The sequence below is a fragment of the Papaver somniferum genome, chromosome 6 (assembly GCF_003573695.1).
Source record: "Papaver somniferum cultivar HN1 chromosome 6, ASM357369v1, whole genome shotgun sequence".
NCBI lineage: Eukaryota > Viridiplantae > Streptophyta > Magnoliopsida > Ranunculales > Papaveraceae > Papaver > Papaver somniferum.
The window spans coordinates 12,288,425-12,304,634 of NC_039363.1; the positions used below are offsets into that span (position 1 = coordinate 12,288,425).

General features: G+C 32.8%; 2 protein-coding genes across 14 annotated transcripts; both read left to right on the top strand.

The window, feature by feature from the left end:
• Positions 1-1,524: 1,524 nt before the first annotated feature.
• On the top strand, positions 1,525-4,927 carry LOC113286940. 8 transcript variants are annotated; one of them, XM_026535587.1, is made up of 7 exons: positions 1,525-1,873; positions 1,976-2,063; positions 2,920-2,984; positions 3,363-3,444; positions 4,008-4,159; positions 4,467-4,649; positions 4,759-4,927. In XM_026535587.1, coding segments are annotated over exons 2-7 (651 nt in total). In that variant the 5' UTR covers positions 1,525-1,873; positions 1,976-2,061; the 3' UTR covers positions 4,926-4,927. The 8 variants fall into 8 exon arrangements, 3 of the variants coding, with proteins under 3 accessions (XP_026391372.1, XP_026391371.1, XP_026391373.1); XM_026535586.1 differs by having other exon boundaries at positions 1,986-2,063; XM_026535588.1 differs by lacking the exon at positions 3,363-3,444 and having other exon boundaries at positions 1,986-2,063.
• Positions 4,928-10,132: 5,205 nt separating this feature from the next.
• Positions 10,133-13,556, top strand: LOC113286941. 6 transcript variants are annotated; one of them, XM_026535591.1, is made up of 7 exons: positions 10,133-10,481; positions 10,584-10,671; positions 11,546-11,610; positions 11,991-12,072; positions 12,636-12,787; positions 13,096-13,278; positions 13,388-13,556. In XM_026535591.1, coding segments are annotated over exons 2-7 (651 nt in total). In that variant the 5' UTR covers positions 10,133-10,481; positions 10,584-10,669; the 3' UTR covers positions 13,555-13,556. The 6 variants fall into 6 exon arrangements, 3 of the variants coding, with proteins under 3 accessions (XP_026391376.1, XP_026391375.1, XP_026391377.1); XM_026535590.1 differs by having other exon boundaries at positions 10,594-10,671; XR_003329594.1 differs by having other exon boundaries at positions 10,594-10,671; positions 11,546-11,860; positions 13,096-13,556.
• Positions 13,557-16,210: the final 2,654 nt, after the last annotated feature.

A 16,210-nucleotide genomic window follows, 5' to 3' on the forward strand; every position in this document is an offset into this window, starting at 1 on the left:
TGGTGTACTATGACTATAATCTCTCCTCACCATGATACTCTTAGTCAATTTCATATACTCATCTCCTGCATTATCCATAACCTTGAATGAAATATTTTTACTGCCTCAACAACCTCACGAAAAACAGTAGCTTTTAATCGACGAAGAAGACTAAAAGAGTACTAAACAATCAGAATTGAAGTAACTAATGACAGAATTATGAAAAACACATTATATTATACACTTACTCATAAAACAAACGTGCCCATCAAATTAATAGAATGATAAAGAAACAAATCCTTGGTGGCAGTGGATGCCGACCGATAAATTTAAAAACTATGTTGTTGTTAAATATTTGAAATACCATTACTTTCATTTTTGTTTCACTTTCCTTGCTAAAATGTGATCATGGCCGAAAGAGAAGGTTCACAGATTCAGTGCTTAATAAGATTAAATGAAAATTAGACACGTTTATGTTATCAAGTTTAGTTTCTATATCGAGGAAAATCCCAAAGATCTTTCCCTTTAATTTGTTTATTTTTTTTATCATGAGCTTATTGCACACTCATATGCGTGATAACTTGATTTATGAACTTGTGGCATGACTTGTGCGAGTCTAAAAATTACATGCTTGTTGACTAGTTTCATTTTCCAAATAGAAATAAACTCTTTCTGTTCATTGCACTAGGTTTACACTTCTAGCGGATAATTATGTAACTTCCTATAAATAGGATCACTAGTTAAATTTAGTAATATGATTGTTTAAACTTTTAAGCAACCTCAAATTTTCTAATTATTATGTTTTTGTTTATTCTTCCAATGGATTTAGTCGTATTTATTTTTTACACTAATAAATATTAACTACCCAACTTTAGATGTACCAATGCGTTTTTTTTATATGCTTACATGCACCATTGAGTTCTTGTAATATAAAGCAAATAACACATAGTTTGTTGGTAAATATTTATCGTTAGAGCATCATGTTTTGGTATGTCAAGCTTGTTATAAAATTTAGTGATCAAAATTACATCTTGATTTTTAGTCTACTAAGGTTAGTCTCGGATTTGGTACAGAGCATGGTAGTTGCATATTGGAATTCATCAATCGACCTTGAATATTGAAGTCTTAAGAATAATGGAGACGTCTACGAAAACTTCATCAAAAAATGTATGTGAAGACTGACTATCCTACTTACTCATATTATCTATCATTCTAGCTACTAATACATGTCGTATTACTTTTGTATTATGATGAACATTGCAAAGAAGAAATCTCAGTACAAGCTCTTACTCGGTAAAACTCAAATCTTAAATTCATCAAGCAATATTGAACTTATCACATAATAGGTTGAGAGAAATTTATTGTTCGACATATCGCAATTGCATAAATTAAGTTCATAACACTAGTGGAAAACAAGATTTTTAAGTCTGATTGGGCCTTGGGAAAACGTCTTCCCATGGGCTTTTATAACGGGCTGTCAAAGGTAGTCCTATTACCAGAAAAACAAAATTCACTTCCGCCGGAAGACGTATTGCGAGGGGATAATTTAATGAATGAAAGAGATGACAGCGGGATTTGTGTTACGACTGCGAGAGTTGGAGTTTCTGTGAAACAGATATCGAGGCAGCCATGTAGATGAAATAACCCATGCCTTGTTTCTATCGAGTACCATCATCTTCGGGTCCTTTATTTCTCTCCTCATTTACTTTCAAACCTGCTGAACAAAAATAAATCTAGAAACCCTCTACTGAAACCATCGGAGAACAATCATGATTCTCTATCAGTCATTAGAGAAGAGCACAGAAAAACCCTTTGCATCTACTAAAATCAAGTAAATCAAATCAATCTATTCTCTCAACAGATCTATTCGAGGTCGTCTTTTTCGTCTTCGAAGGTGAATGATAAACTAAATCCCTAATTTATTTTTTTCCATTTTCTCGTATTACTTGGTTTATGATTGTTACAACCATCTAATATCTTTAATTTTAATTTTGAGGGTTTTGTAGTTAACAACTTATCTGCAATCGGTCGATGATGGTATTATTGGAGGTGTTCCTGGTGGCTATGTCCTAACAATTAAAAATGTATATACAGATTATTGCTTCATCTGATTTCAATTTCTCCAATTAGGGATTCTGTAGTTTATCAGTTTTTGCTTTTTTAGAGTTTAGATCTGGGAATTTTGATTGATTTTAATTGTCTATAATAGTGATTCATTTTGGAATGGGTTTTTAACTTTTCATCTTCTTTTCCGTTATGGGTTTTATTGAATAGGTAGATTAGGATTTTGGGTGAAAGAGCATGTTTGATGTGACAAAATGATATACTATGATTATTTGTTTATGGGTTGGGTTCTATATCGTGAATTAAACATTTTTAGAACATAAGAAGGAATACAGAATGGTTGATGCTTGATCTGTTAAGAATTCCGGATTTATTGGTTAAATCTTTAGTGGTTTTTATCCAACTTTGACTATGAGGTCGATCATCCATAGCGGTCACTTAAAAATAGATGGTGATCAATTTTGGAAAATCTGTGTTTGTATGTATGATCTAATCCTAAAATGACAAGAATACTAGCCCAGATTGACTTTAGATATCCTATGAAGCTTGTATGTTGAGAATATCTTCGTGTGTTAGATTTTCAATAGGATGCTTGTTTGATTGATTGGATGTCTGTTGTGTGGGTTCTCTTGAGATTGGTTATAACATCATACCTAATAGCTTTAGAAATTGAACTACTTTGTGTTGATCATTGTATCCTATCTACAGAGTATACTGTCTTCATGTATTGCATATGTACTGTGAGAAGTTGAAACTATGCTAGTATGTCGTGCCGTTTACCTTTCCCTGAAATTCTCATTTGAATTATTTGCAAAGTTTGAATTTTGAAGAAAGAAACTGGATTTGATTTGTGTTTCTTTGGTCGATTACTTGCAGGTTTGCATGGCTTGCATTATGCAAGGTCTTCGATAAGAACTTTTTTGCAGGATATAAATGGACCCGTGAGATTGAAATACCTAATTACTTCTTCTCTGTTATTAGTTTTTTTGCATTTTTAAATTTCAATATTTTCCCTTCTAGAAACCCCAACATTTACATAACAACAATACTCACTACTCTATTAGCAAGATTAACCACAAATGTTGTATCCGGTGGGAGAAAAAACTGATAACAGATATTGAGAAAAAACGGGTGCATCGCTATTCTTTCGTCATTAATGGTCGAATGAATTAGTTGGAAATTATTGTCCAGTAAGTACCCAAATTGTCAGTTACAAGATTGAAAATTGAAAAGCCTGACTGGGGATGCTATATGTCATTATTTAGTGACCATAGTCTAATTTTTTAATGAAAAATGAAAATATTTAGCACTTTCTCCAGGTAGGAATTGGATCTTTTCTTCTTCGTTACTAACCTGGTTTATTAAAGTCGGTGCTTGTGGAGATTGGGTCAGCAAAGATATGTAAAATCCTCTATCTAAGTTTTCTCTGCTTTATGTTATTACTTAACGTCTATGTGTCCATTGGCAATTTTTATGTCATTGTTCTAGTTCGTCTTGGAACTTGGACAGTAGATTGCAGTTATAACCTGCCTTCTAATTTTAGATGATAAGGGGAATAATGTGCTGAATGGATCTTCCAAGTACTCTATCACAATGGTGGTGTTTATGCATAAGCTTCTTTATATTTTGTTCTGTTCATTCTAGACCTGTTTGCAAATGCAAGTAGTTATTACGTCAGGGATTTTGTTTTTTAGTTAGCTTATGAACTTCCCTTCACTTGTGCACTCTTTAATTTTTAATTTTTTTTCTTACAATTTTTCCATAGTATAGGGGATTCTTGTAACCCCTGAAAAATGAAAGCAGAGTTATTGATTGCTTCTTATATGGATGGAATGAACATGTGGAATGCTAAGTAGAATTAATATACTAATGTTGGATAAAATAGCTAATATAAGCTTATTGATCATGATCCAGTAGTTAAGTAACACTTGGTAATGGCTTTCCTTGTTTCCAATAAATTGCAGTTGTACCGGTCTGTTGGTTTGTCTTATGCTCGCTGGAGCTTGGTTGGGTTATTGGGTGGTACCTAAACATGTTCTAACACAAGAAGGATCCAGTGATTCAAGTACAGCTGTTTTCGTCGCTTGGTCAATTCGCAGCTGTCATGATTATTCAGGTGGTCTGGCTCATCTTTTTTTTGTGTTTATACTTCTAATAAAGTATGCATTCGAGATCTTAGTGTTTATACTTCTAATAAAGTGTGCAGACCTATCTCCCAAAATTAGCGCCTACGAAAAATTACATTTCTTGATCTGTAGAATGCTCACTAGTTTTGGTGTGATTCCAACATGACGGGGATTAGGCATTTCAGTTTCACGGGCCCAGTTATTTTTAATGTATTATCGATTTACATTTACAACGTATTTGTGTCTTGAAATCTTCTGATTCATTCTTTTTAACTTCAACCTCTCTTTTATTTGCAGCTATAACATTAAATAGTTGGCATCTAATGGTTACAATAAGCACACTTCATGTGGCACGAAGATTCAATGTTTTTGAGACCAAGGCAATTGATACCGAAACTGTAATGCTTTGGTATCCTAAATGGCGTGTCTACTGGCCTTCTCAATTTATGTCTTGGGTTCAGTTCCACTGGATTCTACCAGGTTAACTATTTTGATTTTATCTTATGATCATTTGAATATAGGATCTGATTACTTTAGTTTGGTTGTAGTCGTGAAAGCTTAATCCAGATGAAATGATTTTTCTGTGAAGATGATGAAACTTGCAGTAATACCCTTACTGTATTGTCGGAGACCCTGTTCCTTAACAAGGTGAGTTTATCTGTTGTTCAAGTTTGTATAAGCAATTGTATTTGTTTTGTCAATGTATTACTTAAACTCTGTCTCAGCCATGGACTATCAAAGTTCATACTTTTGTAATCCATGCATAGTTAACCAGAGATGTTAGACTAAGTTCAGGGGTAACAAGGTACACATTGGCTCCATTTATTTTCTTATGTTTGTCTTAAGAACCTGCAATTTTTATTTCTCCGCATAAGGATCTTCAAGTAGTTGAAACCTCGGAATGAATTAATGGTTGGTGGACATTTAACTTGTACAAACTTCTAGTTGAATTTTTTTATGAATCAAGCTGTTCAGAATACTTAAAGAGTAATCCCTTGTTAGCATACCCTAGCATCTCTTGTATTAGTCTTGTACACAATCCTTTTATGCGTAGGTCATGCTATGTATGGTGAAGGAATTGCACATTGTTTTTTCTATTATCTCTGAATAGTCCATTCTTCTCGTGTTGAAATTAGTTTGTAAACTAATGCACAAGCTTATTTTGCTGCAAGTATGCGATTCTGAGTTGTGCGGCTCAGTTCTCATCAGATAGTTTGTCATTTTGTTATTTTGTACTTAATTATCTTTAAGAAAACTTTGAACTTGTATTGGTTATTCAGGTTTTGTTTATAATTTTTTGCGGATTATGAATCCATGCTATGATCAGTGCGTTGTACATATAATGAATTCTAACTTTAATTGAATGGGAATGATTTCAACTTAAGAATTCAGGTTGTGTTTGAATGTAAATTGAAGTTTAGTTTCTTGTTCATTGCTATTTTATTTGATTCAGCTGGGTCAGTTTTGGAATCCAGCTGAATCAATTTATTTTATTTTTTTTATAAAATATGATCCAGTGAGACTATGTATATCAGTACTAGCATGCGACTGTTTGAGGAAGCCGTAATTTAAAAACTTATAGGGCTCCAAAGACCAGTCGTTTCAGGAAATAAGACTACAATATGGGATCCCGTAAGCAGTCGTTTTATACGATTTTTAGGCAGACTTTTTTTTTTGCATTTTCCACTAATGTAAGGAGATATCAAATTAGTTTTTATGTTCACGAATTAATTTGCTTAGTTCACAAATTTGGAACTTATAAATAACAAGACTTAATGAATTATTCTCTAATTAACTCACATACACGAACTGGTCGTAATTGAGATGTTACTGGATACTTTTTATCTCGATATTAAATGAACTGATTTGTTCAGTTTGCGAAATGGTTGACTTAAGAGTGTTTTGGACACTTTTTTACTTGAGTACACAAACTCTTTTTGAAAATTCGTGAACTTTTCAAAACAAAAGGTTTCTAAATTTGGAGACGACAAAATATTCACAAACTGTTTCGGACAGTTCACGAACAGTTTTCATCAAAACCCGTTTAATTATGTTTTAAATTCTCTTATAAATTATGTTTCGTGAAAAGTTCACGAACAGTTCACGAAAGGTTTCTAAACTCTCTTATAATTATGTTTTTAAGTCACCCGACTTTTTGGTTAAAATAGTTCCAAAATTCAATTACTCTATTTCTTCAACACTTTATACCAAAATCATGTTTACGCATGCCAGACGATCTTCTTTTTCCTTTTTCCTTTTTTTCTTTGACCGCAAAAGTGGCAACAGATTGGAAAGACATTTATGATGTTAAGGAAATAATGGAACTGAGAAAAAAAAATACAAAACTCTCACATAAGAGTTATATCCCTACATAATGCCTAAAACAACACCCAATTGCTAAAAATAAAATTCAAAGCACTATCCTCAAATAAGTTAGAACATACCAATTAAACATGAAAATTTTAACAACATCAATGATCTCATTCATATTCCTTGTCATTGAAAATCCTTTTTGTTTTCTCTTAATCCAGATAGTCCACCAAATAGTAAATATGAAAAAAAAATCCCATAATCCACTTCTTCTAGACAAGTGAGTACCCATTTTGTTGTTATATTCCCATATCATATGTCTGACAGACTGTTGGGAAACTCATTGCAATTTATACATTTCCAAAAAAATATAACCAAACTGATCTAGTAGTCTGATAATGAAAGAACAAATAGTGATTAGATTCAACATCTTTCTTGCACAATAAGTGCCCATTCACCACTTCTGAATTCCTCAATATTGAAAGTTGGATCGACATTATGATGGAGACACCAGATAAAAAACAACTTTATGTATAATTTGTGGACTCCACAGACTTTTGTGAGAGAAAGAAATAAAAATACCATCCTTCAAAGCCTTGCAACACTTCTCGACAAAGAAAATATCTTCGAAAAGCCAATCTTCTATGATCATCACCATTGTCCAAGTTAAAGGATGGAAATTAAGGAATTAACTTAGATACCTCATCCACCTCAAGATTTTTCATAGCCCTACGAAAATCAGATTCCGTCCCTTTCATTTATATACACCTCTTGCATAGTAACATCTTTTAATTTACAAATTTTACACATATCATATAACCTTCTGAGATTGACTATTTACCCATTTTTATTCCAAACCAACATCTTTAGTATTATTGACATGAATGACAAAATTATTGTCCACGTGCAAGAGCATTGTTTTTGAGAACACCAGTCTATAAGCTCATCCCTACAGTTTTTTTTGTCAAGTTAAGATATAAGGCTTAGTGTCACCACTAGATTTTTGGTTTATAATTCTCCAAAGAGAATTATTCTCTACATCATTCCTCCATATCCATTTTTCATGAAGACCATTGTTCATTTATTTCAACTTTTAATCTCAACACCACCACCACTATTAGGCACACAAACATTTTTCCACCCAACCCAACTTTTTTGATTTATTATTTGGGATTCGTCAAACAACACCTAATTACTATCTTACCTCTTTTTATAATATTTAGGGTAAGAGGCAAGGTCATATATAGCCTATAGCAAGATTGGCGATTGTCCATGCAACTTAGCTGACTCCTTATTTGTCTCCCCTAAACAACTGGCTCAATAAGTAGGTAAGTTTCTGCCTCCACCATCATCAGTCCTGGCATCATCCCAAGTTAGATGTTCAGATATTGGTTTTCATTAATATATCTTATGGATATGGCCGAAGTCATACTTATTATAGTATTTGTTAGGTTGGGTAGGTAGTGAATAGGGGTGAGCATTTGGAATCGAATCTATGGGTTCGGACATGCTCATCAGTTTTTTTTAGGTACGTACACCAATGGATTGGAGGTAGGTGCAGAGTTACGCTAGGCATCCACATCTGCTAAGTGAAATTTTTTTTCGGCATCTTTATTCTTCGCTAATGTTAATATTAATTGCTTAGTTAAAGCACTAGTATATAAATTTTCGGGAATTTTTATACTAGACAAACTTAAATTTTTATTATTATATAAAATTGATGAGTTTTTTTTACTTGTATCTGATGGGGGATTCTTTTCCTCGTATTTTTTGCGAATAATAACCAAATCTAGTAATCAATTCGAATTATGAGAAATCAGGTTTTGCGTTCTTATAATGATCATCAAAACCATTTTGATTCTTGAATTCGGAATAATTTCTTGTGATACCATCTGTTGTTTCAGCCTTAACATAGAACTTCAAAATTCGTCGCTTTTTCTCTCCTTATTTTTCGTGGCACACACCGCATACGAGCACACCCCTCCCCTCTTCATCGGGGGAAAACCAGAGAGCTTCATTCCTGGCCACCTTCCTTAATTCGAAACATATACATAGTAAGACGTGATTAACTATTTATTTCATTATCCTCTTGTTGGTCTTCTTTCTCCTCCTCATAATAATGATGGGACTGGTGTACTATGACTATAATCTCCTCACCATGATACTCTTAGTCAATTTCATATACTCATCTCCTGCATTATCCATAACCTTGAATGAAATATTTTTACTGCCTCAACAACCTCACGAAAAACAGTAGCTTTTAATCGACGAAGAAGACTAAAAGAGTACTAAACAATCAGAATTGAAGTAACTAATGACAGAATTATGAAAAACACATTATATTATACACTTACTCATAAAACAAACGTGCCCATCAAATTAATAGAATGATAAAGAAACAAATCCTTGGTGGCAGTGGATGCCGACCGATAAATTTAAAACACTATGTTGTTGTTAAATATTTGAAATACCATTACTTTCATTTTTGTTTCACTTTCCTTGCTAAAATGTGATCATGGCCGAAAGAGAAGGTTCACAGATTCAGTGCTTAATAAGATATAAATGAAAATTAGACACGTTTATGTTATCAAGTTTAGTTTCTATATCGAGGAAAATCCCAAAGATCTTTCCCTTTAATTTGTTTATTCTTTTTATCATGAGCTTATTGCACACTCATATGCGTGATAACTTGATTTATGAACTTGTGGCATGACTTGTGCGAGTCTAAAAATTACATGCTTGTTGACTAGTTTCATTTTCCAAATAGAAATAAACTCTTTCTGTTCATTGCACTAGGTTTACACTTCTAGCGGATAATTATGTAACTTCCTATAAATAGGATCACTAGTTAAATTTAGTAATATGATTGTTTAAACTTTTAAGCAACCTCAAATTTTCTAATTATTATGTTTTTGTTTATTCTTCCAATGGATTTAGTCGTATTTATTTTTTACACTAATAAATATTAACTACCCAACTTTAGATGTACCAATGCGTTTTTTTTATATGCTTACATGCACCATTGAGTTCTTGTAATATAAAGCAAATAACACATAGTTTGTTGGTAAATATTTATCGTTAGAGCATCATGTTTTGGTATGTCAAGCTTGTTATAAAATTTAGTGATCAAAATTACATCTTGATTTTTAGTCTACTAAGGTTAGTCTCGGATTTGGTACAGAGCATGGTAGTTGCATATTGGAATTCATCAATCGACCTTGAATATTGAAGTCTTAAGAATAATGGAGACGTCTACGAAAACTTCATCAAAAAATGTATGTGAAGACTGACTATCCTACTTACTCATATTATCTATCATTCTAGCTACTAATACATGTCGTATTACTTTTGTATTATGATGAACATTGCAAAGAAGAAATCTCAGTACAAGCTCTTACTCGGTAAAACTCAAATCTTAAATTCATCAAGCAATATTGAACTTATCACATAATAGGTTGAGAGAAATTTATTGTTCGACATATCGCAATTGCATAAATTAAGTTCATAACACTAGTGGAAAACAAGATTTTTAAGTCTGATTGGGCCTTGGGAAAACGTCTTCCCATGGGCTTTTATAACGGGCTGTCAAAGGTAGTCCTATTACCAGAAAAACAAAATTCACTTCCGCCGGAAGACGTATTGCGAGGGGATAATTTAATGAATGAAAGAGATGACAGCGGGATTTGTGTTACGACTGCGAGAGTTGGAGTTTCTGTGAAACAGATATCGAGGCAGCCATGTAGATGAAATAACCCATGCCTTGTTTCTATCGAGTACCATCATCTTCGGGTCCTTTATTTCTCTCCTCATTTACTTTCAAACCTGCTGAACAAAAATAAATCTAGAAACCCTCTACTGAAACCATCGGAGAACAATCATGATTCTCTATCAGTCATTAGAGAAGAGCACAGAAAAACCCTTTGCATCTACTAAAATCAAGTAAATCAAATCAATCTATTCTCTCAACAGATCTATTCGAGGTCGTCTTTTTCGTCTTCGAAGGTGAATGATAAACTAAATCCCTAATTTATTTTTTTCCATTTTCTCGTATTACTTGGTTTATGATTGTTACAACCATCTAATATCTTTAATTTTAATTTTGAGGGTTTTGTAGTTAACAACTTATCTGCAATCGGTCGATGATGGTATTATTGGAGGTGTTCCTGGTGGCTATGTCCTAACAATTAAAAATGTATATACAGATTATTGCTTCATCTGATTTCAATTTCTCCAATTAGGGATTCTGTAGTTTATCAGTTTTTGCTTTTTTAGAGTTTAGATCTGGGAATTTTGATTGATTTTAATTGTCTATAATAGTGATTCATTTTTGGAATGGGTTTTTAACTTTTCATCTTCTTTTCCGTTATGGGTTTTATTGAATAGGTAGATTAGGATTTTGGGTGAAAGAGCATGTTTGATGTGACAAAATGATATACTAGATGATTATTTGTTTATGGGTTGGGTTCTATATCGTGAATTAAACATTTTTAGAACATAAGAAGGAATACAGAATGGTTGATGCTTGATCTGTTAAGAATTCCGGATTTATTGGTTAAATCTTTAGTGGTTTTTATCCAACTTTGACTATGAGGTCGATCATCCTAATAGCGGTCACTTAAAAATAGATGGTGATCAATTTTGGAAAATCTGTGTTTGTATGTATGATGATTTCTAATCCTAAAATGACAAGAATACTAGCCCAGATTGACTTTAGATTTATATCCTATGAAGCTTGTATGTTGAGAATATCTTCGTGTGTTAGATTTTCAATAGGATGCTTGTTTGATTAATTGATTGGATGTCTGTTGTGTGGGTTCTCTTGAGATTGGTTATAACATCATACCTAATAGCTTTAGAAATTGAACTACTTTGTGTTGATCATTGTATCCTATCTACAGAGTATACTGTCTTCATGTATTGCATATGTACTGTGAGAAGTTGAAACTATGCTAGTATGTCGTGCCGTTTACCTTTCCCTGAAATTCTCATTTGAATTATTTGCAAAGTTTGAATTTTGAAGAAAGAAACTGGATTTGATTTGTGTTTCTTTGGTCGATTACTTGCAGGTTTGCATGGCTTGCATTATGCAAGGTCTTCGATAAGAACTTTTTTGCAGGATATAAATGGACCCGTGAGATTGAAATACCTAATTACTTTCTTCTCTGTTATTAGTTTTTTTGCATTTTTAAATTTCAATATTTTCCCTTCTAGAAACCCCAACATTTACATAACAACAATACTCACTACTCTATTAGCAAGATTAACCACAAATGTTGTATCCGGTGGGAGAAAAAACTGATAACAGATATTGAGAAAAAACGGGTGCATCGCTATTCTTTCGTCATTAATGGTCGAATGAATTAGTTGGAAATTATTGTCCAGTAAGTACCCAAATTGTCAGTTACAAGATTGAAAATTGAAAAGCCTGACTGGGGATGCTATATGTCATTATTTAGTGACCATAGTCTAATTTTTTTAATGAAAAATGAAAATATTTAGCACTTTCTCCAGGTAGGAATTGGATCTTTTCTTCTTCGTTACTAACCTGGTTTATTAAAGTCGGTGCTTGTGGAGATTGGGTCAGCAAAGATATGTAAAATCCTCTATCTAAGTTTTCTCTGCTTTATGTTATTACTTAACGTCTATGTGTCCATTGGCAATTTTTATGTCATTGTTCTAGTTCGTCTTGGAACTTGGACAGTAGATTGCAGTTATAACCTGCCTTCTAATTTTAGATGATAAGGGGAATAATGTGCTGAATGGATCTTCCAAGTACTCTATCACAATGGTGGTGTTTATGCATAAGCTTCTTTATATTTTGTTCTGTTCATTCTAGACCTGTTTGCAAATGCAAGTAGTTATTACGTCAGGGATTTTGTTTTTTAGTTAGCTTATGAACTTCCCTTCACTTGTGCACTCTTTAATTTTTAATTTTTTTTCTTACAATTTTTCCATAGTATAGGGGATTCTTGTAACCCCTGAAAAATGAAAGCAGAGTTATTGATTGCTTCTTATATGGATGGAATGAACATGTGGAATGCTAAGTAGAATTAATATACTAATGTTGGATAAAATAGCTAATATAAGCTTATTGATCATGATCCAGTAGTTAAGTAACACTTGGTAATGGCTTTCCTTGTTTCCAATAAATTGCAGTTGTACCGGTCTGTTGGTTTGTCTTATGCTCGCTGGAGCTTGGTTGGGTTATTGGGTGGTACCTAAACATGTTCTAACACAAGAAGGATCCAGTGATTCAAGTACAGCTGTTTTCGTCGCTTGGTCAATTCGCAGCTGTCATGATTATTCAGGTGGTCTGGCTCATCTTTTTTTTGTGTTTATACTTCTAATAAAGTATGCATTCGAGATCTTAGTGTTTATACTTCTAATAAAGTGTGCAGACCTATCTCCCAAAATTAGCGCCTACGAAAAATTACATTTCTTGATCTGTAGAATGCTCACTAGTTTTGGTGTGATTCCAACATGACGGGGATTAGGCATTTCAGTTTCACGGGCCCAGTTATATTTTAATGTATTATCGATTTACATTTACAACGTATTTGTGTCTTGAAATCTTCTGATTCATTCTTTTTAACTTCAACCTCTCTTTTATTTGCAGCTATAACATTAAATAGTTGGCATCTAATGGTTACAATAAGCACACTTCATGTGGCACGAAGATTCAATGTTTTTGAGACCAAGGCAATTGATACCGAAACTGTAATGCTTTGGTATCCTAAATGGCGTGTCTACTGGCCTTCTCAATTTATGTCTTGGGTTCAGTTCCACTGGATTCTACCAGGTTAACTATTTTGATTTTATCTTATGATCATTTGAATATAGGATCTGATTACTTTAGTTTGGTTGTAGTCGTGAAAGCTTAATCCAGATGAAATGATTTTTCTGTGAAGATGATGAAACTTGCAGTAATACCCTTACTGTATTGTCGGAGACCCTGTTCCTTAACAAGGTGAGTTTATCTGTTGTTCAAGTTTGTATAAGCAATTGTATTTGTTTTGTCAATGTATTACTTAAACTCTGTCTCAGCCATGGACTATCAAAGTTCATACTTTTGTAATCCATGCATAGTTAACCAGAGATGTTAGACTAAGTTCAGGGGTAACAAGGTACACATTGGCTCCATTTATTTCTTATGTTTGTCTTAAGAACCTGCAATTTTTATTTCTCCGCATAAGGATCTTCAAGTAGTTGAAACCTCGGAATGAATTAATGGTTGGTGGACATTTAACTTGTACAAACTTCTAGTTGAATTTTTTTATGAATCAAGCTGTTCAGAATACTTAAAGAGTAATCCCTTGTTAGCATACCCTAGCATCTCTTGTATTAGTCTTGTACACAATCCTTTTATGCGTAGGTCATGCTATGTATGGTGAAGGAATTGCACATTGTTTTTTCTATTATCTCTGAATAGTCCATTCTTCTCGTGTTGAAATTAGTTTGTAAACTAATGCACAAGCTTATTTTTGCTGCAAGTATGCGATTCTGAGTTGTGCGGCTCAGTTCTCATCAGATAGTTTGTCATTTTGTTATTTTGTACTTAATTATCTTTAAGAAAACTTTGAACTTGTATTGGTTATTCAGGTTTTGTTTATAATTTTTTGCGGATTATGAATCCATGCTATGATCAGTGCGTTGTACATATAATGAATTCTAACTTTAATTGAATGGGAATGATTTCAACTTAAGAATTCAGGTTGTGTTTGAATGTAAATTGAAGTTTAGTTTCTTGTTCATTGCTATTTTATTTGATTCAGCTGGGTCAGTTTTGGAATCCAGCTGAATCAATTTATTTTATTTTTTTTATAAAATATGATCCAGTGAGACTATGTATATCAGTACTAGCATGCGACTGTTTGAGGAAGCCGTAATTTAAAAACTTATAGGGCTCCAAAGACCAGTCGTTTCAGGAAATAAGACTACAATATGGGATCCCGTAAGCAGTCGTTTTATACGATTTTTAGGCAGACTTTTTTTTTTTGCATTTTCCACTAATGTAAGGAGATATCAAATTAGTTTTTTATGTTCACGAATTAATTTGCTTAGTTCACAAATTTGGAACTTATAAATAACAAGACTTAATGAATTATTCTCTAATTAACTCACATACACGAACTGGTCGTAATTGAGATGTTACTGGATACTTTTTATCTCGATATTAAATGAACTGATTTGTTCAGTTTGCGAAATGGTTGACTTAAGAGTGTTTTGGACACTTTTTTACTTGAGTACACAAACTCTTTTTGAAAATTCGTGAACTTTTCAAAACAAAAGGTTTCTAAATTTGGAGACGACAAAATATTCACAAACTGTTTCGGACAGTTCACGAACAGTTTTCATCAAAACCCGTTTAATTATGTTTTAAATTCTCTTATAATTATGTTTCGTGAAAAGTTCACGAACAGTTCACGAAAGGTTTCTAAACTCTCTTATAATTATGTTTTTAAGTCACCCGACTTTTTGGTTAAAATAGTTCCAAAATTCAATTACTCTATTTCTTCAACACTTTATACCAAAATCATGTTTACGCATGCCAGACGATCTTCTTTTTCCTTTTTCCTTTTTTTCTTTGACCGCAAAAGTGGCAACAGATTGGAAAGACATTTATGATGTTAAGGAAATAATGGAACTGAGAAAAAAAAATACAAAACTCTCACATAAGAGTTATATCCCTACATAATGCCTAAAACAACACCCAATTGCTAAAAATAAAATTCAAAGCACTATCCTCAAATAAGTTAGAACATACCAATTAAACATGAAAATTTTAACAACATCAATGATCTCATTCATATTCCTTGTCATTGAAAATCCTTTTTGTTTTCTCTTAATCCAGATAGTCCACCAAATAGTAAATATGAAAAAAAAATCCCATAATCCACTTCTTCTAGACAAGTGAGTACCCATTTTGTTGTTATATTCCCATATCATATGTCTGACAGACTGTTGGGAAACTCATTGCAATTTATACATTTCCAAAAAAATATAACCAAACTGATCTAGTAGTCTGATAATGAAAGAACAAATAGTGATTAGATTCAACATCTTTCTTGCACAATAAGTGCCCATTCACCACTTCTGAATTCCTCAATATTGAAAGTTGGATCGACATTATGATGGAGACACCAGATAAAAAACAACTTTATGTATAATTTGTGGACTCCACACTTTTGTGAGAGAAAGAAATAAAAATACCATCCTTCAAAGCCTTGCAACACTTCTCGACAAAGAAAATATCTTCGAAAAGCCAATCTTCTATGATCATCACCATTGTCCAAGTTAAAGGATGGAAATTAAGGAATTAACTTAGATACCTCATCCACCTCAAGATTTTTCATAGCCCTACGAAAATCAGATTCCGTCCCTTTTCATTTATATACACCTCTTGCATAGTAACATCTTTTAATTTACAAATTTTACACATATCTAAATATAACCTTCTGAGATTGACTATTTACCCATTTTTATTTCCAAACCAACATCTTTAGTATTATTGACATGAATGACAAAATTATTGTCCACGTGCAAGAGCATTGTTTTTGAGAACACCAGTCTATAAGCTCATCCCTACAGTTTTTTTTGTCAAGTTAAGATATAAGGCTTAGTGTCACCACTAGATTTTTGGTTTATAATCCTTCTCCAAAGAGAATTATTCTCTACATCATTCCTCCATATCCATTTTTCATGAAGACCATTGTTCATTTATTTCAACTTTT

What these genes read in the sequence shown, in the direction of transcription:
- LOC113286940 (XM_026535587.1), top strand. An exon ending in CAGCTGTCATGATTATTCAG is followed by an intron (nt 4,160 to 4,466) that starts GTGGTCTGGCTC and finishes TTTTATTTGCAG; the next exon opens with CTATAACATTAAATAGTTGG. An exon ending in GTTCCACTGGATTCTACCAG is followed by an intron (nt 4,650 to 4,758) that starts GTTAACTATTTT and finishes TTTTCTGTGAAG; the next exon opens with ATGATGAAACTTGCAGTAAT.
- LOC113286941 (XM_026535591.1), top strand. An exon ending in CAGCTGTCATGATTATTCAG is followed by an intron (nt 12,788 to 13,095) that starts GTGGTCTGGCTC and finishes TTTTATTTGCAG; the next exon opens with CTATAACATTAAATAGTTGG. An exon ending in GTTCCACTGGATTCTACCAG is followed by an intron (nt 13,279 to 13,387) that starts GTTAACTATTTT and finishes TTTTCTGTGAAG; the next exon opens with ATGATGAAACTTGCAGTAAT.